Source organism: Gouania willdenowi, chromosome 11 (genome assembly GCF_900634775.1).
Source record: "Gouania willdenowi chromosome 11, fGouWil2.1, whole genome shotgun sequence".
NCBI lineage: Eukaryota > Metazoa > Chordata > Actinopteri > Blenniiformes > Gobiesocidae > Gouania > Gouania willdenowi.
Window position 1 is genome coordinate 26918312 of NC_041054.1, and position 24177 is coordinate 26942488.

Here is a 24177-nt window from a genome sequence, read left to right on the forward strand (position 1 = left end):
TATCATGCTGGTGTTTTTTTTATTATTTTTAATTAACCTTGATGTAAACAGTTTGTTGTTTGTCTTGCTGGGAGCACTTGATGAGCATGAGTCTAAAGGATGAGACGTGATGATGGTCTCACCGGAATACTTTTATTACACACCTCCGTGCACACACACCGTAGCATCACATGCAGTCACCAAACACACAGTGAACCAAATGCCCCCTCTGCAGGCACAACATGTAACGTGCACTTCCTCAGTATGGTGGCTCTGTTCGTACAAACATAATCATTTAGCAAATGATCTACACTTGATGTTACGTTGGGTTTATTTATTTGTACCAGGAGGTAAAATTGTTTTACAGACAGAAATACGGCAGACCAATGTAAAACATACAAGAGCAACCTTACAGGACCAACATAGGGCATCAGGAGGATGGAAATACATGAGCAACACAGTTAAAACTCTGCTGGACAATTCCCACCAATCAGTTCTTGTGTGCAAAAGATAAAAGAGAGATTTTAGCTAGTGCCCAGAATATTTGAAGATGGTTTGGACTCACATTAGCTTAGCCCTTAGCGTAGCTTTTTTCTCCCAGCACTGTTGCAGACGTGTTCCTAAATAATTGGTGTGGTGTGCCTATTTTGCAGCACAGTGCTCGTTGGAGGATGCACGTACTACCTTGCAGTACTATTTTCTAAGGCAGACACAGCGACTGATGGCCCAGGGCCACATGCGGCCCTCAGTCAAAATTACGGGTTCCCCCAAGGTAAACACAAAAAATGACTTCAAAACACAAAATGACAACAAACACACAAAATGACAACAAACACACATAATGAGAGATACATTTACAAAATGGCAACAACAATACACAAAAGGACAGAAATATTTACAGAACGACAATAAGAATTACGCAAAATGACCTTAAAATCACACAATAAGAGAAAAAAATCACAATGAATCCAAAGAAACAAAGCAACAAAATTAGAGAAAAATATGAGTAATTGGCAGAAGAATGTACAAAATAACAACTAAAATACCCTGAGAGCTATGAAGCAGGATTTCCTTTTATCGCACTAACTTCCTGTACTACTACGCTGGCTAACTTTTTTACGGGCTAAATCATCATAGTAACTAAGGCTAAACAGCTAACCTGGTCGGGACCAGGTTAAGATGTGGATAAAAGAACCTGACCAATAATAGGTGGAACACGTCGCTGTATGGAGAGAGAATATTTAGTCTTGATCATCGATGCAATCCTTTAATTTCCCCAATGACATCCTATAGGAAACATGTATATTTTTATCTGATGGTGTGCATCGGGCGCTCTCTGACAGATAAACTGACAAAATCATGTATTCTGTGGGGATGCAGAGAGCCTCAGTCCTGTAAAATAATCCAGGCTGTATAGATTACAAATATTGTCCACCTTATGATGTAGGCTGAGCTGTATCAACACAGCATCAGAGACACAGATAAGGGCTGTGCCTTAATAAACAGGTGTCCGTTTATTCTCCCATCAATGATTAATGTATAATCTCACTAATTTAAGCAATAACACCTGCTTTAGCTGCAGCAACAGTGTTGTTTTTCATCTGAATTATGGATTTTATTTCTTCATAGTGTTGAAGAATTATTCCTCAATTGTGACGTAAGTTGCTTTACACAGTTTCTCCGTGTTTGTGATTGGTCTGCAATCTCCACGTAGCCAGGCCTAAATCACCTAGGTTAAATGAAATTGTTGATATCCTGCTTTGTAGTACAGCTACTCTGTCATGGACAATGTTTTGGTTAAGTGACGCTCATTCAAATTAAAATATCTATATAGCATTTAAAAAAATATTTTAACATTTTATAGCTTATATAATACAAATTAGATGCCAAGTGGTGAAAATACTAAAACAATTACATTTTAAAATGAAATCACCTATTTGATTCATCTCAATATTTTCTAAAATTCCTCTTACAACATTTTCTAATTCCTTGAGCGTACAGAAACACAACTATATTTTTCCCCCTAAATTAAAGATTTAATGTTTGGTGGTGTAATGACAATGAAAATGATCTCTTTCCTAGACGTCAGTCAGACAGCTGCTGTCACCTCCACACAGGCACACGTGTCACATGTTGTGCAGCGCGTTGTGTCACATAATGCACCTTTTATCCTGAACACCAGCCACACACAGCCATATTGATCAGGCCTCCTGTTCAATATTGACGGGATAAGCCTTGAGGCGAGGATGTGTTTCATAAAGCCTTAATCAATATCATAATAGGTTTTACTCATACTTGTAGTGGATGAGCTGCCTGTAAAGGCTGTTAGACTTACACAAAAAAAGACACAAATACTTAGAAGGGAAGTTCCTTCCATATTTAGACTTTCTCTTACATGTTCCACACACAAACCTTCCACAACAGAGATGAGCCACTGGTGGCCTGTGGGCCACATGTGGTCCTTGATCTAGATATGGCCCCCAAAGTAAATGCACAAAATAAAGCCGTAAACACAAAACATTACAATAAAAATGCACAAAATGACTCCAAGAACATACAAAACTACAATAAAAATACACAAAATGACAACAAAAACACATAAAAGAACTAGAAAAAAAATAACATGACTCCAAAAAACATACATCACAGAAAAATACAGAAAACAACAAAAAAAAATGCACGATATGACAAAAAAACACTATTGCTACTACTGTAGTAAAACATATGTGCATATGTGAACATGCGTGTCCACAGTGTAAAGTCTGAGCTTAGATGTGTGCAGTTTGGTCTTTAAAATCCCTGCTGTTCATCCTGAGGTGAACTATCTTGAGTCCACGCCAGGCTGCACGCTCACCATCAGCTATTCTAACAAAGATTATCTTTTTTTTTTTTTTGTCAGCACATGCTGTCGAAGGTCAACCCTACAAGAAGTGCAATTAAGACAGCTATGCATGATTTGTTATTGCAGTTAAATAAAGGAATCTATTTTATTGCATAATTGTGACAATCACCAGCCCTCCCTAAAGAAGGGTAAGAAATACTTTATTAAAGTGAGAATATAAAAATACAGGGCAGTGTTACACCTAGGTGAGGGGGAAGGGAACAGGGAAGAGGGAGTCAGAGTAGGAAATGGAAGTGGTGCGGAAGAGTTGATGGTTTTGATGTGAGAGTGAGATGTGATGTTATAGTTGTGCGTATTGTGCATTCAACCCCGACTGGTGACAAGTGTGGAGAAATTGAGGCAAGTGACAAAGCACCTAGAATAAGTATAATGGTGGTGGCTGTGAAAAGAGGGAAGGAGTGAGTGGTTATACCTAAAACTGGTATTTGGGATCAACATGTCTGCCAAGGCATGCCAGTGCATTTATGACCAATGTTTGTGTAAGAACTGTTTCTGCAAACCCAAGCGACGGGAGCCAAGGAGCCCCAGGCCGCCCCCCCACGCCCAAACAGAGAGGCAGCCTCCGCCCCCCACACACACACCTGAGATTGCCCCAAGGAGCCGAGGACTTAGCGCACCCCGCCACCAACCCCAAGGCCCCCCGCCAACGCCAACGGGCACAAATGGGCACCAAGGGGACGCTGCAAGCAGGCCCCCGGAGCACCGGCCGAGCCCCCCAGAGTGCCCCAGATCACCCCTCATTGATGTCGCCCGCACGATGAGCCTTATTTGTGGTCAGTCAGGACACCCCCAAGGGCCCCAATCAGACAGTCACACCGGTATGCGGCGCGCACAGCCCCGAGACAGCAGTGCAGCAGACCCCAGCCCTACAAGGCACCACCCAAGCATGGGCCACCCCACGCCGCACCTGCAGGCATGCAAGGGCGCGGCCAGCACCGCACGCCCCGAAAGACCCCCACCAAGCCCGGCCCGGCCAGCAGGCTGAGCTTGCCCGACCCCAAGGGCATCCCCCCGGCACCGTGAACCCCCGAGGACGAGCCCCTGGGCGAAGCACCCTGGGGAGAGCCCCCTCCGCCGACCGACCAACAGCCGCCACCGCGAGAGGGCGTCACACCAATGGCACACACCTGGTGTATTATAGCAGACCCTAGCCAGGGGTGCCCGTACCCACCCATCGGCCTGCAGATGGCAAGACAGACCCACCAGGCGATCAATGGTGCCCCCAACCACCGGAACAGTGAGGGCCCCCCCTCAGCAAAGAGCATCATCCCAAAGGGCCAGGCAACGACGCCAGCACCTCCCCAGCGCACCCACACCAACCAAAGACCCACCCCAGAGACCCCCTTGCATGGCGCCCTAGGGGCCCAGCACACCCAGCCCGCAGAACAGCCACTCTTGACTCGGATCAGCCAGGCCAGAAGGCACAAGCCGCACCCCCACACGCCCACCCAGCGTGACTCCGTAATATCTCTAAAATCAGGAATATGGCCCAGAATGATGCTGAAAAATGAACCCATGAATTTGTTCCACCTAAGCTGGATTATTAAAACTCTTTACTGTCAGGATGTCCCAGTAACTCTCTAAAAAGTCTCCAGTTAATTCAGAATGCTGCAGAGTACTAACAGATACAAGCAGGAGAGAGCATATTTTTCTAGTATTGGCTTCCTGTAAAATCTAGAATATAGTTTAAAAACATCCTGTTCACATACAAAGCTCTACATGATCAAGACCTGTTAGTGCCCTTTTGTCCAGGCAGGACAGTTGACTCTCAGTTTGCTAGTCTACTAGGAACTTATAGAAAACGTTCACGCTTTGCAATGTGGGATTGGGAATTCCTTAGAAGAATGCAAAGATTGCACCAAAGTGGAAAAGTTTCTGTTAGAAGTGTTTGTACTTCATTCTTCCCGTGATTTTTTGTGTTTTTTTGCCAGACAAGGCAGACAGTGATTTATTTGAAGTAATTTTTTATCTAATTTGTTTCCGGTGTTTCCGGTATTACAGCCGTATTGGTGTGTTTCTGTGGAAAGCCAAAACATCCACCATTTTAGTGGTTTAGCCCAGCGTCCTAGTGGTTAAGGACGCTTGGCTTGTAATCAGATGGTTGCCGGTCCAAACCTCACCTGGGCCATCACTGTGGGATGTTGAGCAAGTCCCTTAACCCCAAACTGCTCCCCAGGCATGGCAAAATGGCTGCCGACTGCTCCCCAGGGATCGGTTAAAATGCAGAGAACAAATTTCAACATATGTGTAACAACATATACATGACAATAAAGGCAAAAAAGCCCAATTTAATTTAATGTTTTGTGGTTAGTTTTAAGTTAGTTTGTTTTGAACCCACTTGAGGGGGAAGCGGGCACTAAAGCAGTAGAATGCTGGGTCACTCTTGTGAAACTGCGAATGTCTCATTAAGCCACTCAATACCTGTTTTTCTTTTCCCTTGTTGAAGTGTGCTTGTTGCTGCCCATGTTGTTTTGAATACAGAACAATGTTGGTCTATCCTTTGACGTCACACATGAGCGACTGGTTAGCTCAACTGCTAAGTCACTGGACTTGCACACAGAGGTCCCCGATTTGAATCCCCGCTGGGGAAAAATGAGCAATATAAAATCTGCCAGCGTGGGTCCTTGGGCAAGAGGTTCCATCACGGGAGGACAAGCCCCTACATGGGATGTACCACCGAAACATAACTGAAGTGGCGGATATCGGGAGTATTATTTCTAGTACCAATGGCTAGACAGAGCTGGACTGAAGGACACAGAGGCACTCATGGCTGCACAGGAGCAGGCCTTGAGCACCAGAGCAATAGAAGCCCAGATCTACCACACCAGTCAAGATCCCAGGTGTAGACTGTGCAAAGAGGCCCCTGAGACAATCCAGCACATAACTGCAATCCAGCACATAACCAAGTGGCTGGCATAGTGTACAGAAACATCTGTGCAGAGTATGGGCTGGAAACCCCAATGTCAAAGTGGGAAACACCTCCAAAGGTGGTAGAAAATGACCGAGCGAAGATCATGTGGGACTTCCAAATACAGACGGACAGAATTATAATGGCGAACCAACCGGACATTGTGGTGGTGGACAAAGAGCAGAGGAAAGCCGTTGTGGTTGACATAGCAATACCGAGTGACTGCAACATCAGGAAAAAGGAACATGAGAAACTAGAAAAATACCAAGGGCTCAGAGATGAGCTGGAGAAGGCCTGGAGGGTGAAGGCATTATATATATATATATATATATATATATATATATATATATATATATATAAAATAGAAAACTTGATATATCTTGAATCTCGATATATTGCCCAGTCCTAATTCCTAGATTATAGGTACCTATAGACCTTTTTCACACTTCCGCATTTTAAACCTGAAGTTGTGTGCAACTACTTTCTGTGGCTATAGCTTTAGTGTTAGACAGTGACAAAAATGCTTATTCTCGACGTGGTTGCTCTTGTGGAGCAAGAAAACAGCCGTACCTGTCTTACCACGCTTTTCTGAGGGAACAAGACCAAAGGAGGCAGTGGAAGTTAGGAGGGATGACGGTTCGGAATCTGTATTCTACACTACACCGGCAGTTCACTCAGGAGGATTTTGTCAGCGGTTCCAGTCACCATCAGACACCTTAAAATTGGAGCTGTTCCATCTCTTTTTCCCTGGAATAATTTTATCGCACCACCGTCTGCGAGTCTGCCTTCCAGAGGGCTCAGAAACGGCAGCTTGTCCTCTCACAGCAAGCTAGCTATGCTAAAGCTATGGAGCTGCTACGGCACATCCACCCACAGGTAAATAAGGTAAACACATATCAGAATGTTAAAATATAATTTAAAGGTCTATAAGATGCCTCTCTTTAAACATTCTGAATATTTTAGCAGACAATTAGGTTTTTTTATTACAATATTTATACTTCATATGTTGTAGACAGTGGTTAGTTCACGAAGCTACTTCTTTTCTAATCTTGATAGCTGTGGATATATTCTTCATGGAAGAACTTCTACCCCATATCAAGTTTATTTGTTCGGGTATTCGCCGCTGCGATTGCCTCTGCATCAGCAAACAAAAAAACTGGCAAGTTGAGCAACACTGTTGAAAAAATAAGAGCTATTTTCCCTTAGACCCACAATAACAATAACTTCCGGTTGTCGTGAAAAAGGTCTATTGTACATGTTCGGAGCATCTTTTCACATCTATCCATCTCTCTTCTGAGTTGTTTCCAGGTTTGTTACTGCTGTCGGCACTAATCCAGCGAGAACTGCCACCCAGGCCATTTCAGGTGGTAGCTATCACGAGATTAGTGACAGTGTTCAGTTTAGGGAGGCAGAGGAATGGTTTTATTTATTTATCTTTTAATTATTACTACATTATAATACAGGAAATTTACAGGATAATACTAACACTCGAAATGACTCTATTGAGTTCAGAAAATGGGAGTATGCTGGGAGTAAAAGGACAGTGAACTCGGGGTGGTCATTGAACCAGGTGCGAACCAGCACAGCCAAATGGAAGCTCACGTTATCCCAAATGACATATTGTGCTTGCTCTGGTTGCCCTCGCTCCCCTTCCTGTTGGAGAATGTGAGGGCGCTTCCTCCCCTTGGGTGTGGCTTGGTGCTTGTTTCGACTCCTGGTGGCCTTGGGGGCGGGCCCCGCGGTGTGCGGACCCGGGGCGGCCTGCCTCGCCGGTTTGGGGGGTGGGTGTGCTGGGGGTGTGCTGGTGTCCTCGCCGGGGTTGCTTGGCGCCTCGGAGCGATGCTGTTTACTGGGGGGTGGGGGGCCTGGGGGTTGGGGGTTGGATCGGTGGCGTGGTGCGCTGGGTCCTTGGCTCCTTGGGTCTTTCTCGGGTGTGTATGGGGGGGCGATGGCTGCCTCTCGGCTTGGGATCTTGGGGGCGTTCGGGGGGCTGCTTGGCCGTGGGGTGGTCGCCGGGGGCCCCTAGATTGCCCGCTCTTGCTGCTGGCCTGACTGCTTCTTCGGGCCCGGGGGCGGCTCGTGGGTTTTGCAGTGGCGGTTCTTGGAAATACATTTGTCATGGATGCACTGGCCTTGGGCTGTGGGATAACACTCATACTGGGCTCAACCATAGACACGTTGTTCCCAAATACCTGTTTTATGGAATTTCCACTCACTTCTTCCTCTGTTCACAGCCACCACCATTATTCATAAGCCGCACACTGGTCACCAAACTGGCTTGATAACACAACAATAAGCACAATATACACAACCACAATTTCACATCGCATCACTTGAAAAGAAAAAAAAAAAAAATGAATGTGAGAATGTGATTGTGCAACTGATCTAGAAACTGAAGAAGTAGTGCATTGTTGTATTGACCCAGTATGGCAACATTGCTAATGTCAGTGCCCAATCCTTTTGCAGGTCTGATCCTTTCGGATCCTTTCAACGCATTCGCGAAATGCGTCTACATCCGGTCGGCCTATTTTACGGCAGTCCATGTACTATTTAAAAGGTTGAAGCCCTGCTATGTTTTGAGTGAATTCCAATATATTTTGGTTTTTATTTTATTTTTTGTTTGGTTTTTGATTGTCAATGTTGTGTATTGGGTTTTGGTCCATTTTTGTATAGATGGTCTTGCGATAGTTTTTCCTTTTTGTCTTCTTTTTTTTATTAACAATTAAAAACATCACAAAACAGTCACGTATTTACATTTATACTATTAAAATATTTAACAAGTGTCGTATGGTTGGTTTACATTTAAATATCATGTCCCAGGAGCTCTGTCGTAAAGATTGCGAGTAGAGGAAGTGACGTATCTGAAAGGATCAGGCCTGTGAAAAAATCGGGTACTGACAGCTAACACACCAAGCTTTGTTGTCCTCTTCCTCTTCCTTGTCCCCGTCCTCTCTGTTGTCTAGCAACCTCTGCTTGGCCAGGATCAGTGTTGTGCTAGTTACTGAAAAAAAGTAACTCAGTTACCATTTTAATTATTGACACCAAAAAATAATGCGTTACTGGAAAAAGTAACTTTTGAGTTACTTAGAATTAAAGAATGTATTATTTATTTTGGGTAATTTGTGTCCATACAGCCTCATATTAGTGCTGTAATAATATAATAATCCACTGTTGACCAACTGCTATAAAACAACCACAAATGATGTGCATATAAAGCACAAAACAGCTGCTCCAAAATTAAAACAGTAATTTTTCAGCCTTAGCACAGTAATGTAAAGTAAGCTGTGCATATTCCAGATGCACATTCTGCTGTTGAAAATGCTTGTAAAAATAAATGTGGAAAAACCAATTCACAACATTTTTCTCAGCTACACAATGCTAAACATATTAGGCTAACAAACTCCTGTTAGCAGTGACTCAGCAGTAGCGACAGGCTTCTTATTTACAACAACATACCGTGCAATAGTTTGGCTGACCTGTCTCTGGATAACAGTCACAGTCCGTTAAAATCCAGCAGCAGCGTTAGCTTAGCTTCACTGATGCATCTTTTGGAGACAAAAATAATGCGTGTATACTTTGAGAAGTTTGTCCTGCTGTCGCATTGACTTGCTATGATTGGCGCACGTGATGTAAACAGAAACACGCTGACAATGCTTCTTCTTCTACTGTTTTACCGTGTTTGGCACGGCATCCCGCAAAAATATGTAGCGCCACTGTACACAGGAAGTACACTGCAGCTAGCAAAGTAACGGACAAACGCACCATATTGTAACGTAATGGCGTTATTTCTTTAAAAATATATTGCGTTACAGTACTAGTTACTGTCAAAAGTGATAACACTGGTCAGGATCCATTGACCCACAATTCTGATTGGTGATTACTACTAAATCTATTGCTAAATGGTCTAACTTTGTGCAGTTCAGGTTCTGAAACTTGAAGTTGTTTGTCTTTGAGTGAATTAGTCGAGCGGTTTGTGATCAGGAGGATTGGTAAAGTGTCATCTAAAGTATGGGAGCTTATCCAGTATTGATAATCTTTGTTAGAATAGCTGATGGTGAGCGTGCAGCCTGGCGTCGACTCAGACGGTTCACCTCAGGATGAACAGCAGGGATTTTAAAGCCTAAACTGCACAGCATACACCTTAGCTCAGACTTTACACTGTGGACACACGTTTCAGGTTTGTCATTCAACAACCTGACCTAAATAATTAACATACTAAAATAAAACAAAATAAGGCTTTCAGTTTAAAAAAGTTCACCCGTCCCGAGAATCTTTGGTAAACAAATATATCAGGATGACATGTTGATGATGTGTTTTGATAAACTACACTGCTGTTTAATGAGAGAAATGACCTCTTGTGTCTGTTGCCATTAATTTGATTGTTAGTTCACTTGCTGTGATGACCAGATGGAGACACTGATGCTCCTTTGTGAGTCCAGTCATCTGTGTTTCTTTTATGAAGTTGAAGCAGCAGCTTGTGTAGAATGGATTCATTTTATTAATCAGTTCAGTTCAGTTTATTAGCCATTTGCTGTATGAAAACCACATTGCAAAAAAATGTGCAAAGAGCTCAAAGTACAGTCAACATTTAAAAAGACATTTCACAATAAAAAACAAACAACCATCAATCAATCAATGCCACTGAAAATACTATAATGTAAAATACTGTACAATAAAGAGTCACATAAAACTACACAAAAATACTATAGGGTCGATTCTGTACAATAAAAAGTCCATACAAAATTAAAGTGCCTTGTTTAGAGTCATCACAGCTTGTGGGAAGAAACTGTTGGAATGGCGAGCAGTAGAACAGTTGATAGAGTGATACCTTTTCCCTGAAGGAAGCATTTCAAAGGTGGCCCTGGCAGGGTGGCCTGAGGCGTCATTCACTATTTGTAAAGCTCGATTTAAGAGTCTGGCTTCATGTGTGGCCTCCAGGAGCGGCAAAGTACAGCCAATGGTCCTGCTGGCTTTGTTTAAAGCATTTTTTTCTTTCAGAGTGAGATTATGAAACCACACAGTAATACAATTGGTTAAGACACTCAGCTACACAGTACTAATCAGTTGGAGGTCTTAAAGTGAACAGGCAGAAACAGTCCCTCGTCTGTCTCTTGCTTTCACTTGCTGCGTGTCTGTGATGCGTTCAACGTCCAGTCCAATGTCCCGTACACTGCACTCTTAATGTAACGATGCTGCTGCACCATGAACAGGACCTTACTTATTCACTTTTGGAAACAGCAGTGTACTTTATTTAAAGAGTTTATCGATCTGAGAACAGCCACGCATCTTCTGTTAATTTTTCTTTTTTTTTTTAAAGAAAGAGGTTCCTTAACTCCTCTCATGATATACTCATTTTTAGAGATATTTTGTTTTATTTAGAATCAGAATCACAGAAAACTTTATTAATTCCAAAGGTTAATTAGAAGGACAAAGAGCAGAATATTAAATAACAATAATAATACATACAATATTACACAAAGAGGTTGTTAGACAAACTAGATGACAAGGTGCAACAATGGCCGTGAGAGTGCTAAATGCTTATGTATAAGTAAAAAATATATTAATAATAATATTTTAGGTTTGTAGCAAACCAGCTTCCATGAACTCTGTGAGTGGTAGAAAAGTGTGAGTTTGAGGACAACAGCTCTTTGTTGTACAGACTGGACAGTGGAACATGTGGCAGCAGTTCAAACGCTGAGAACAGAGCGTGTGATGAGTCACTGACAATGTGATGAGTCACTGACACATGTCTGCTGTTCATACACAGTGCTCAGGTGGCGGGCAACAAGTCCAATAATCCTCCAACACACAATTTAAATATTTATTTGAATTCATGTAAAATAATAATAATAATAATAATAATAATAATAATAGAAATGGCTTTTTAATTTTGTTTTATATTTAGTTTTTGTTTTGAATGAAACAAATGTGGCTGGACCAAATTACCTTTGACTTATTAAAAAAAGTCTGTGTGTACCTTTAAGGTTTCTATTCCAGTCCTGCTCTAGTGAATAAATCCACCTGTATTATTTTCTGCATTACTTCTATTTTTCCTTTTAATGGAGATTTTCGATGACATGACTATATATAGACTTTGTTTTTCATTCTTTGTGTGTTTGTTTGCTTTGCTTGTGTGCCTTTATAAATCTAAAAGCCTGAGTTCAACCTATTATGGTATTGATAAAGGCTTTATGAAACACATCCTCGCCTCGAGGCTTATCCCGTCCATATTGAACAGGAGGCCTGATCAATATGGCTGGTGTCCAGGATAAAAAGTTCATTATGTGACGCACATCATGCAACGTGCTGCTCAACGTGTGACACGTGTGTCTGTGTGGAGGTGACAGCAGCTCTCTGACTGACACGCTGCATCACTGGTTCATTAAGCAGTTTCTAGGAGAAAACGGACATTAATGTGCACGTGTTGTGCTCATTTAGAGGATTTTAGTGAAGATCATTTTTGTCGTTGCACAATCATACATGAAATCTCTGCTTTAGGGCGAGAATATACAGTAGTTATTTGTGTGTGTTTAAGGAATTATAGAAAATGTTGTGAATGAGACAAATCTAAATTTTGCAATGAATGAAAAAGGGGATTTTAGTATTTTCACTATTCGAGCTCCAATTTGTATTATAGCCTATAAGCTGTAAAATATTAAAATATTTTTTTAATGCTATGTAGATATTTTATGTGAAGAATAGAAATACAAAGAAAATAATTGTGTTTTTCTTGCTTTTTTAAGTATAACTTTCTTTGAAAAATTCTGTTTAATTATAGAAAAAGGGTGGGAGTCTTACTTATTGTGGTTTGGTTAGTTTTAAATTAGTTTGTATTCAACACTTCTTTTATCAGCATAAATGTCTAAAAAATGTAAAACCTATTTACAAAATTTGGACATATATACAAATTTGTACATTTGTGTGTTTATATAGTGATGATGCAATCCTAAAGGATTCTTAATGGCCTGTAAAGAAAATATCAAAGGATAAATGCTCACTAAAAGGTAAATAAGGCTAATTTAAATTCTCCAAGGTAATATTATTTTAAAATATAATTGCATTTGGGCTCTGAGTTGTATTATATAAACTGAATGATTGAATAACATCTTTAAATATATATTTTTAAATGTTATATAGCTAATTCTATGTAAAATCAAAAGAAAAAAAAAGTGGGGTTTTTTTTGTTTTGTTTTTAGCTCTTTTTAATTAGCTTTAAAAATGTTTTACTGTTTTAATTGAAGCAAAAAGTTACGTTAGATTTTAATTAGTTCATATTTTATTTTAAAAATGTTTTCTTTTACACTCACAAATGTTTCCTTAACACCCAGTAAAGGAAAAGATGATTTTGCTTTAAAATCATTCTTAACGGTTCTTTAATAATTGGTTAGTCATTTTTTCTGTTTGAGGGATAAATGGACAAGTGTCCTGAGAAGGTAAAGCTCTGGGCGTTTGCTGTGATTAGCAACGCTCACTGAAAAGTTGAGAGAGCTAAAGATGTTGACGGATAATAGTAATGTTTTTGTGAGCTAAGCGGCCTTCTTTACAGAATCCTGAAAACACCCTGAGGATAAGCATGGGTTTGAATGCACACAGGTCAAGGGTTAAAGTGTTTGTTGGTAAAGATCTGAGGAGAGAAAATGGCTGAAAAGAATTTTTAGGAAACTTAAGATTTGGTACAACTTTTGTTTCTGCCTATGTTTAGTTGTTTTTTCCCTTTAGTGATGGTGCAAAATTGGGATACTCCATAATTGAACCCAACAAGATGTTAATCTCAGTCCCATCACCACTAACTGTGGCACATGAAGGATTTGTGGTGTGCAAGATTAGAGCGTCACGTCGTCATAAATCTCTGCTTCCTAATTTGGCCGGGTGGTGGCGGGTGGGGCGCCAGAAACAAGCTGTTGGAAGTCTTTCCCTTTTGTGATTGAAGCATTAGGGCACTTAAAGAAGGTCATCTTCAACAAGTACATTTTTTGTCCAACTAGGACCAACTGTCTCGTCCACGTGTGTGGATGACCTCTACGTAGAAGCCAGCGTCTTTGATTTTTTTTTTTTCACTTTGAATTGTATTTTTTCATGATGAACTACTGCATCCCGGACGTGTACGAGATGCCCCACGCTGGGGTTGGAGGCTACCCTGTGCAGGGTGGCGGTGAGCATTGCATGTTCTCAGGTGAGGGGCCTGGGTACGGACACTGCGAGCCCCAGCCGCTGCACCATCCTCCCTGCATGGAGCAGTCGTGGGCCCACGTTCCACACTACTCGTGCTCCTATTCCACCAATCCGTCCATGTTTAAGAGCGAGCTGTGCACCATCCCTCTTAGTCATTTTCACCATCAGCCGGAGTTTTTCCAAGAAATCCAACCCGACTTCTCACACCTGCAGTGGATGCAGGGGGTGCACAAGAGAGGTAGGACAAACCTGGCTCCAACAGTGTCAGTTCTTCTGGTGGATGTAAGGATGTTTGCACCATGTGTTGTTCTGGACGTATGTAGGGACCGTTTTTATGGCTGAGACCACACACAGGGGGAGGAGTGTGCAAAATCAAACACGAGTTCCTGACCTTTTTTGGGTCGTGATCCCGTGATATCACAAATGTCTGGCAACCCCAGAGTTATTTATTTTATTCTTTTAGAATTATTTTGTGATCATGTTTAAAGTGTGTTACAAATCCAGAGTAACCAGGATTAGGACACAAAGTGACAAGTGTGCCACCTCAGACATTTTTATATTTCATTTTATTTCAACTAGATTTATATTTATATACTAGTTTAATTAAGTTAATTGATATTTATTGTGTGTGTGAAACATTTTAAAAAATGGAATTTTGTGTGTGTGTGCGTGTGCGCCATATTGTGTTCACTGGCATTTGACTTTTTAACCAAAGATAAGACATTGACCGATCTTTATGAATTTGACTCGGTTACATTGAGTTGGTTCCTCAGTTACTCCATCGAGTTTCATTTAAATCGGATCTGAATTGTTCATTTTATTGCATTTATCTCCATACAAGTGGACTTACTATATAGATATTAATGGGGATAGAAACGTCATACAAGTGTGAATGATCATGATATCATGATCAGGATCAATGGTCCAGATAACTGACAATATCTGGAAAAGAGGAGATTTGGCGCTTGGCGGAGGTTTGACTCTGAGTGCTTGAGTTTGTGTATGTAACGACGGAGAAAGAATATATAGTAGAATAAAGAACATTTGGTAAAAAATCAACATAGCTTTTCAGATTTTATGTATCTAGCCATGTCTGTGTTTTGCAAGTGGATATTAATTACTACACACACATTAATAATAAAGCTTGAATCAATTATTTAATCAATAAAAAAGATCAATAATGAAACTAATCATTAGTTAGTCCTCAAAGTGCTGATTACTGATGAATGTCTTAATTAACTCACATTTCAATGTAAATCCAAGATTTACGGCGTCATGCAGCGCTTGACAGCAATTTGTGAATTTATTTAAGGTCAGAGTATGTAGAGCTCGTTTATCATCGTTTTCCTTCTGTCATCCTTTTGAAATCAAACACATTGTGTCCTCTCAGTCTTAATTCACCATTTGCTTGGTTTGATAAGATCGCTAAAGGTTGTTTTTACTAAACACATTTAAAATGAACAAAGTAGGTTTAGTTAGTAAGTTAATAAATGTAATGAACATGTGTATGACTGTGCTATGACATGGTAGCCAGCCTTAAAATCATGCTAGATACATTTTTAGAGTGAAATAAGTATTATTTTTGCATTAATTTGGAAAAGTAATTTACTTCTCAATATTTCAACAGTTATTATTATTATTATTATTATTATTATTATTATTATTATTATTAATAGTTGTACAAAAGGCTTTGATAACAATACTGAACATTAAACATTTAAGTGTTTTGAGATTTTCTTTTTTATTGTTTTATCCTCCGATATCTTCTGAATACATTTATTATTTGCAATTATTTATGAAAAAAAAGAATTTTACTATGCCTTTTTCAAAAACATCATTATTTTCATCTGTTCTCTGTTTTACTCTTTGACTTGACTTTGGAATTGTTCTCAATAATTCTGTGGGATTTTTCGAATCACTGTGTTTGGCCCTTCTGATAACGTCCAGGCTGCGTGCTTCTGCTTCTTTACCTTGCACTGTTAACCATTACTAAATCTTGAGTTTATGGTTGCAAAGATTCTGAAAATCTCCATTGGAACTTCAGCTTGGGAATTTAGGAATATTCAAAAATAGAACCTTTTCATGGGAATTACGTGAAAATTGCTAAATCTTAGCATCCATGCAAAATAATACAATTAAAACCATAGCATTTCAACAGATTAATTTATGTAGAACTTTATATTTATTCCAGTCTTGTCAGCATCTTGTTTTTTAGTACTTGTAGAAAGTAATACAATCTGAAACATCAAAAATGTGATCTCATCTCGTCAGTGGCAGAAAGAGCAGCTCTGATACTAATAACTGCTGTTCAAGCACAAACAGCGCTCGAACAACATTGATTTAACAATAAATTATTTCACGGAAAACATCAAAGTTAAGTCAAATATTACTCAAAATTATCTGCCTGACCCTTTTTTTGAAAATTAAATAAAATGACAATTATATTAATTCCAATTGAAGGTTTCCAACGTTGAAAATTCCCAGACTTTTGCAACCTTAATAAGTATTTCTAGACGTTTCACTCCCGATCCAACAGTAGGATTGCTTTTGTCATTTTTTTCCAGGGTACATACCGAGTTACCTGGACAAGGATGAGCTGTGTGTCGTGTGCGGGGACAAAGCCACAGGCTATCACTATCGCTGCATCACCTGTGAAGGGTGCAAGGTAACACGGAGTGAGTCTTCAGATCTGCAGCTTCTGTCTCTCATACAATCCAACCTGCAGGGATTCTTTAGACGGACCATCCAGAAAAACCTCAACCCAACCTACGCCTGTAAGTACGAGGGGAAGTGCGTCATTGACAAAGTGACCAGAAACCAGTGCCAGGAATGTCGCTTCAAGAAGTGCATCGCAGTGGGGATGGCGACCGACTGTAAGTCCACGCGCTGGCTCAGTGAAGCCCAGATTATCGCTCTCCCCCTTTCAGATGTTGACAAACGGCCTCCAAACTGTAGTCAGCAAACTGAAGTCAATGTCATTTAACTGCATTCTAGTTTTCAGGTTAATTTAACCAAATATTGCCATTTATTTAACAAATGTTTCTATTTTATTGAACTCTTTTTCTAAATATGACAGTACTGCTGTGTATTTCTGTACCTAGAATGAATTCTAGTTATTACAGAAATTAGTGTACAGTACTAAATATTGATACATTCTCATGGAAATATAACATGCCAAAAGACCTAAATACTTACTTATTTTTAAACCTTCATTTAGCATTTAATCTCTAGCAAATTTACAAGCACACATACAATGAGTTTACAACAGCAACAAGTATTCTCACATATTTACATTTTAAAAATTCCAAAGTTCAAATTGAAATTCAAGACATTTTTCTTTATAACGGTCAATAAGGGATAAACAAAAGTTTAAAAACAAGTTCATTTCCATTTTTGGTTTCTAAAAACAAAAAATTAAATGATAGAAAAGGGAAACAAAAAGAAGAAAAGTCAGTTTTTCCATATGTAGTGACCAGAAGTTGCTTTAAGTAAGAGCATGTTTGAAAACTGTGTAGGAAAGAAAGAATTTGGCAAAATGAAAATAAAATGGGTGTTTTTTTTTCTCTTCCAACTTAATTAATCTAATGAAATTAGTGCACCATCCACTTCATTCTCAAAAAATTCTGAATTTTTTTACTAATTGTTCCTTAATAATACAAAATGAAGAAATTGCATGAAGAAAAATTGTTTTACATCCCAAGAAATAGTCATCTTTATAAATTAAAGCAGAAATGCAGTTATGGGCCAATGAAAATAGTAAAAAAAAATGTGGGGATTTCGAGAGACTGTTACCCAAGAACCAATGCATATATATGACTAATCATTAGTGATGTGAACAGTCTATGTTCATAGCTCAAAGCTGTCCAGACCCAAACCCAGACAAACCTATTTCCAATTTTGAGGAGCTGTCATGTCCACCAGATAACAATGTATAGCAGATCTTTTTGTATATTCTGAGAGAGTAGGTAGAGCTGTATTACTATACAACATTTCAGTTTCCTATCATGTTGTTCTTGAGATATTGGTGAAAATGGAAGAAAAATATTCATCCCATCAAACAAAAAAATGTACAGTGTGCCTTTTAAATATTCATGGAACAATTGGTAAGAATTTCAGAATTGTTTGAGACCAAAGTACATTGGCCATTTGTTGAAACGTCATGGAATAATGACCCTTATCCCTTTTTGACTCTGATAAATAAAAAACATATATATATATTTTAAAATGAAAAAAAAAGTATAGCCACTCCTTTTTGTTTTTTAATATACTTTTCTGAACAGGAAATCCAATAATCAAAACATACAAGCAATAAGTTAACATTTTAGGCAAATTACGAAGAGTACATACAATATAAATATTGAATGTTGACCAAATGTATGTATGTAATGTATGTATAAAAATGTTTGTTGAGAAGCAAGCAACGTTTTATTATTTTTATTATTATTTTATGTTTGGCTACTTCCTGAGCTTCACGTCAGTGGTCCAGGTCTTTCAGAGCTGGATCGTGCTCTCCTTTAGTTTATGCTACAATGTTTAACTCAAACAGGTTGGTTTCCACTGTCAGTGCAGCTCGTTTCTGTGTTCTTTTGGCTTTAGAGTCAATTAGCTTTAGAGTCATTAAAGTCAACTCCAATTTCTTTGTGGTCTTCTCTCCCTGCTGCCGTCTTTCTTCTTCTTCCGCCCCAGTGGTGTTGGACGACAGCAAAAGGCTGGCCAAGCGGAAGCTAATCGAAGAGAACAGAGAGCGTCGGCGGAAGGAGGAGCTGCAAAAGACGATGTGGGACCGACTGGAGCCCACCCAGGAGGAGTGGGACCTGATCCGCATGGTGACTGAGGCCCACATGGCCACCAACGCACAGGGAAACCACTGGAAGCAGAAGAGGAAATTCCTGGTGAGACGTCCTCCCTCCTCGCCGTCTCCGGCTCCCTTTTGACCACAGCTTCTGTGGTATTGATCACCCTGCCTCACCCATCCCCTGACCCCTCCCCTCCCACGTCTCTCCACTCCCACCACTGCTCCCTGTGTTAATATGTTCATGTGTTTTTTTTGTATCTCCTTGTAGAATGGAGAGAGTTAGCTGGACGATGGAGAAAAGTGTGTTCCTCAACGCAGCACATAATATTAATAGTGGAACATCTTTTGTGTCTTTTGTTCCTGTTTTGCTGAGCAATGATTCTAACAGCTGAAACTAATAACTTGCTTTTTTTCTCGGCACTGTTTCATGTCTTTCTCTTTCTGTTTGTAGCCTTTTTTTCACGCCTCACCCCTTTTTGACTAATTTTGCTTTTTTCGTTCAATCCAAGATTGAAGTGTGTCAGCTGCTGACTTGATGTTTGGTTTCTATGATGCTGTCAGAAAAAACGCTTGCGCTTTCTCATTTTTTTAACAATCCCATTCGCATACATTACCAAAACATTTCTCCGCCGTTAAAGAAAAAAATCAGTGTTTCATTCTGTACGTTTTTAGCGTTTTACTTAAAGTGCGGGACCACCCTAAAACCACATTTTTCTGCTGAATCCATATATTATTAAGTATGAAGTAATGTCCTAGTCCCACTCTTCACATTTTAGTCTAAGTATTTAAATTTAGCGTTTTTACTGTAGTTGTAATGAGTGACTGCCCTCCATGGCTGTTGCAATTGAATTTTGCTATTGGCTGAGATTAAATCAGTGACGTGTTTTTAGATCAGTGACGTCACCAACTGTCACTGTTGGCCCCACCCCTCCTGTAAAAGATGGGAGGAGGGACTAGGTGTCCTCCTCTCACAGCCCTCAGTGAGTATTGATTGACAGCTCCATGTGGAACTGTGCAGCGCCATGGGGCCGGGCTGCTGTGATTGGGCGTGTCTTAACTACTCTAGGTGCAACACCCATTATCAAGGCATTTTTAGTGGTAGGTCAGCTCGGGGTGTTCTTACACTTTAAAGCTGATGAAGACGATCATTTTTGTTATCAGATAAAGACAGTGTAGCCCTCATAGATCAATATATTGGAGATCATGTGATCGGGAAAAAAAGATGTAAAATGTTGATATTGCTGCCCGAAAGTTTGTTTTGATCCCCACTGCTTCATACTTACCGTGATTTATTGTGTTTGCCCCCAAAAAACTTTGCTAGAGTGACTTCCCAACATTGTCTTACAAGGAGAGATCTGAATCCAGACAGATTTGAATGTCTTGTGGAGTGAGGTGATATGTCTTTATCTGATAAAAAAAAAAAAAAAAAAATGTGAAATTGATTTCTTCAGCAGTGGTTCAGAAAGTAGGGTGAAATGACAATTAGTGGGTAGTTTGAATCTCTCCCCATCAAATTGATGGGGTGAGATTTGGGGTTCAGTGTCTTGCCCAAGGACACTTCAACACATAGACCAGGATTGAAACCCCAACCTCTGAATTAGAGGACTACCACCTGAGCCACGGTCATCCTAGTCCTACTTTTCCTATATAAGAAAGTTTCCTACTTAGTTGAAATGTTATGTTAAATGTTGTTCAAAATTACTTCCCAATTTCTGGTTAATTTCAATAAAAAATTTATATGAAAAGTTAATATTTTTAAATATTCCCCAAATTTCCAAGCTTAAGTTCCCTTGGAAATTGCCTGACAATTTTTGCAACTCTAAAAATAATTATGTTTGATGGATGTTTTTATCGTATCGAATTGATCTCTGTATCGGCCAACACCCAAGGTTGTAATATCGGTATCGTATTGGAATTATAAAATCCTATTCCATCAGTTGGATGAACTGAGTCTGACCTTCACCATAGAAACTCAAACTAATACTTGTCCTCATGTGTTTTCTCTCTTCCACTCTTTCATCTGCCTTCGGTTTTAACATGTTTGCTTTTTAGTTGACTTGTGAGACGGAGTCCTTCATTGAAACTTCACGATTCCTGTTGATTATCCAACAGGTCGAGGAAGCAATGCTTCTTAATGAAATAACATGTAATTTATTCTATACTTCTGACCAGAGTGCAGCGGGGGTGAAGGAAGATAAGGTAAGACACAGCAGAGAGCTCTGATCTATCAAAATGATTCATGTGTTTGAATGCTGGATTACTATTCTGAATTTACCTTTAGTCACAATATGAAAACTATGAATTACCAAGCAATAAGTGCATGAGCTTAAAGGGTGACTGTAGTGAACTATCAAAAAATCACATATAATTCTAGATTCTACAAGTGATCCTCCACTGTTTTTATAAGTTTTGCCTAAAATCTTTCAAATGTACTTATTAAAAGATCTATGCCTAACACCATATTAATTTAATTATCTTTTAAAAATGGGACTACTTTACCGTTTCGGAGCCTGTGTTCCACCATCTTGAAATCACGTGATTAATAATGTCACACGACCCCACTGCCCGTTAGCATCCATTGTGAAGCATTCAGCCTGCTTTTTAAATCAGTTAGCAGCTTTTTCAGTCAAAATGACAACTTGTGCTGCATTTAGTTGCTCTAAATAATCGGGAAAAGAAAAACACACCTGGCTCCAAGGTGGGGCCCCGGTAGCGCCAATCCGGGCGACGTGGACTGCCTTTGTTTTTTTGTCTTTCATATGTGGCTATTGAACCGCTCTTAGTCGGACCCGTCACCTGGGACCTGTTTGCCTTGGGAGAACCCTCCAGGGACATTAAGCCCCCGACAACATAGCTCCCAGGATCATTTATTATTATTTTTTTTATTTTTATTTATTTATTCAGTTTATTTCCGACATGGTTACATTCACTTTTTTTTTTTACGTTTTTTTTTTTTTTTTTTTTGTACATGCTGAAAAAGGAGACGAGAGAAGCAGTTTGCTTATCTGGGTCCCGTCCCTTGTTTTACCATCGCAAATTTACATGGGTTTACATGTCTCTCTGGTCAAACATTCTTGAGTTGTTCTGAACAGTCCTTTTTTGTGTATTCTCATCTGTAGTCAGTGTTGTCTTTTTTTTTTTTTTAATTCCTCCTCCTCTCTATCGTTGTTCGTGTTGGCCTTGTTCCCTGCCAGACGTTGTTAGCATTCCTCCAGTTCAAGAATAGTTCCTCTTTCGAAGGTGTTTGGAAGGTTTTTCCCTTTTCATCCATAATGTCACCACTCGGGAATGTCTCTTTTGGACACACAAGTTTGCAGCTTGTTTTGTCTCTACATCAAGGTTAATCCAGCTGTTGTTAGTTCTATTGGCAGTGTTGTATTTTCCACTGTTAGATTTAACTTGTATAAACACATTATTATATCTTAGTTCATAAGCAAGGTAGTAATTTCATTGTACAGGAAAACATGTTTCTAACTGCACATATGACAATAAACACTTTGAATTTAAATTTAATGTAATCCTTAATCACCCCACCACCTAGCAATTGAAATGAATAAATGACATACCTTTTTTACTCTTGGTTTCCACATTTAATTCAGTCTCCGTAAAATAATCACAGTCTGAGTTTTGTTTCCAGTGTTTATATAGATCTGGGTCCATATCCATGATTACCATCAGTAATGTTGTTGTTTAGGTGGATCCTTCGTATTTTCCCAAGTCTTCCATCGTTTTGATGAGGATTGGTTTTCTGTTCTCTTCTCCCAGTGGTGTGATGTAAATCCTGCAGTTCCTTGTCCACGTCTTTAGAATCTTTCCTCCTTTTTTTATTTGGTGTGTCTTCCATGCGATGCTTGCATTTTTTTTTGTCAGGCTCTCATTAATAAAAACCTTCGTTTCCTTCAGCTTTCTTCCTTGCTTCAGTAGTTGTCCTTTGAATTTCATATTCGTGAAGGTTATTTTTACAGCTCTGTTATCATTTTTCTTTGGCAGGAGATGGCAGGAGTTGATGTTGTCAGGGTTCAGGACAATGTCCTTCGACTCCAGGTAGTCAATGACCTGTTGTTCAATCGATTTTGTTTCTTCGTCACTCGCGTAACTCCTGGGTTTTATCTTTAGGCCTGTGATGATGACATCTTTCTCTCTTTCCTTTTGTTCCAACTCTTCAACCCTGGCGTTCAACAATTTCATCTCTTCAGTATTTCTTTCATTCTTTTCTTTCCTTTGCTTCGCTTTGTAGGTTTTCCAGTGAGTTTTCCAGCATCCTTTCCAACAACTTTATCTCGGCAGATAGGTTTCGTAGACCCTAGCGTATCATCTCCTTGACCTCTTCCAAACCCGAATTGGGTTCTGAAGGGCCTCCCTGCGGTTTTTTCACCATTTTCCTTCAGTCTCGGGCCCAATTTTTCAGGCTGTTCGGCTGTAGCCAGCTGTAGCCAAGGTCGTGTTATCGGAGCGAATGAAAACACGTCTGCTCTCTCCAAAAGACCAGAGACTTATCATTCGGGTACTCAAACCCCTCCACCACGTTAAGGTGGCGGCTCATGGAAAGGGTGAAGTAGTCCCATTTTTAAAATGCAATTAAATGAATATGGTGCATGTGTTTTTTGGATTAGATCTTCTAATAAGTTCATTCCAAATGTTTTTGGCCAAACTTGTAAAAACAGTGGAGGATGCCTTTAAGCAACCAGGAGGAAGAAAACGAGCTGGTCCGAGAGAGTCATAGACGATGTTGTGATAAAATCTATGACCTGAGAAAATGGTGGCTGAAGTCATCATTTGTTCCTTAGGGGTCTTAGCTCCTCTTTAAACAATGGATGGCTGATGCTCCAGTGCCTTAAGTCTGCGAGTAAACACAGATTTCAGCTACTGGTGCCACCATTATGTCGGGTCAAGGAAGTTGCTTGCCTGTCTACAACTTAGAGCATAATGGAGAAACCAGTTTTCCACCTCCAGATTGCTCTACAATGAAATTAACCCGACCAAAACTCTTATGTCACATAGAATCTTTAGTAGAGCTCGCACTTAAAATTCATGTATATAATTAGGGATGGGTACCGAATTCAGTACTTTTTTAGGTACCGAATTCCTTCGTTACTATCTAGTTCCTATTCACGTAAAATCAAATGGTATAATATCATGTTTTGGTACCTATATGCATCATTGTGACTTTGAGGGAGTGGAAGCGTAGGTGATTTTCCGTACAGGCTCTTCAGCCCACACGTTATTAGGATAAACAGGATTAGAACCAACTAAACTCTGGCACTTGCAATGGCACTGAATTAAAACTCAGTTCTTTTGGTCGAGCTATAAATAAATGCACAGAGTTGTTGGTAAGGGTTTTCATGATGAAGAAATTTGTAAGACAAAAATTGCTACAATACAAACAGACGTTGGTTTGATACATTTGTTAAAGTTCTTTGT

The 24177-nt window shown here is 39.8% G+C and overlaps 1 protein-coding gene across 11 annotated transcripts in view; it reads left to right on the forward strand.

Moving 5' to 3' along the window:
* The window catches only part of thrb (thyroid hormone receptor beta), a 174857-nt gene that overhangs the window by 147238 nt on the left and 3442 nt on the right, over positions 1-24177 (forward strand). For 6 of the 11 annotated variants that reach the window (XM_028461382.1, XM_028461383.1, XM_028461381.1 and 3 more), the window contains 3 exons: positions 16526-16834; positions 18648-18853; positions 20869-20955. In XM_028461382.1, coding sequence (XP_028317183.1) covers positions 16526-16834; positions 18648-18853; positions 20869-20955 — 602 coding nt within the window. The other 5 variants (XM_028461386.1, XM_028461384.1, XM_028461387.1 and 2 more) reach the window with 4 other exon arrangements.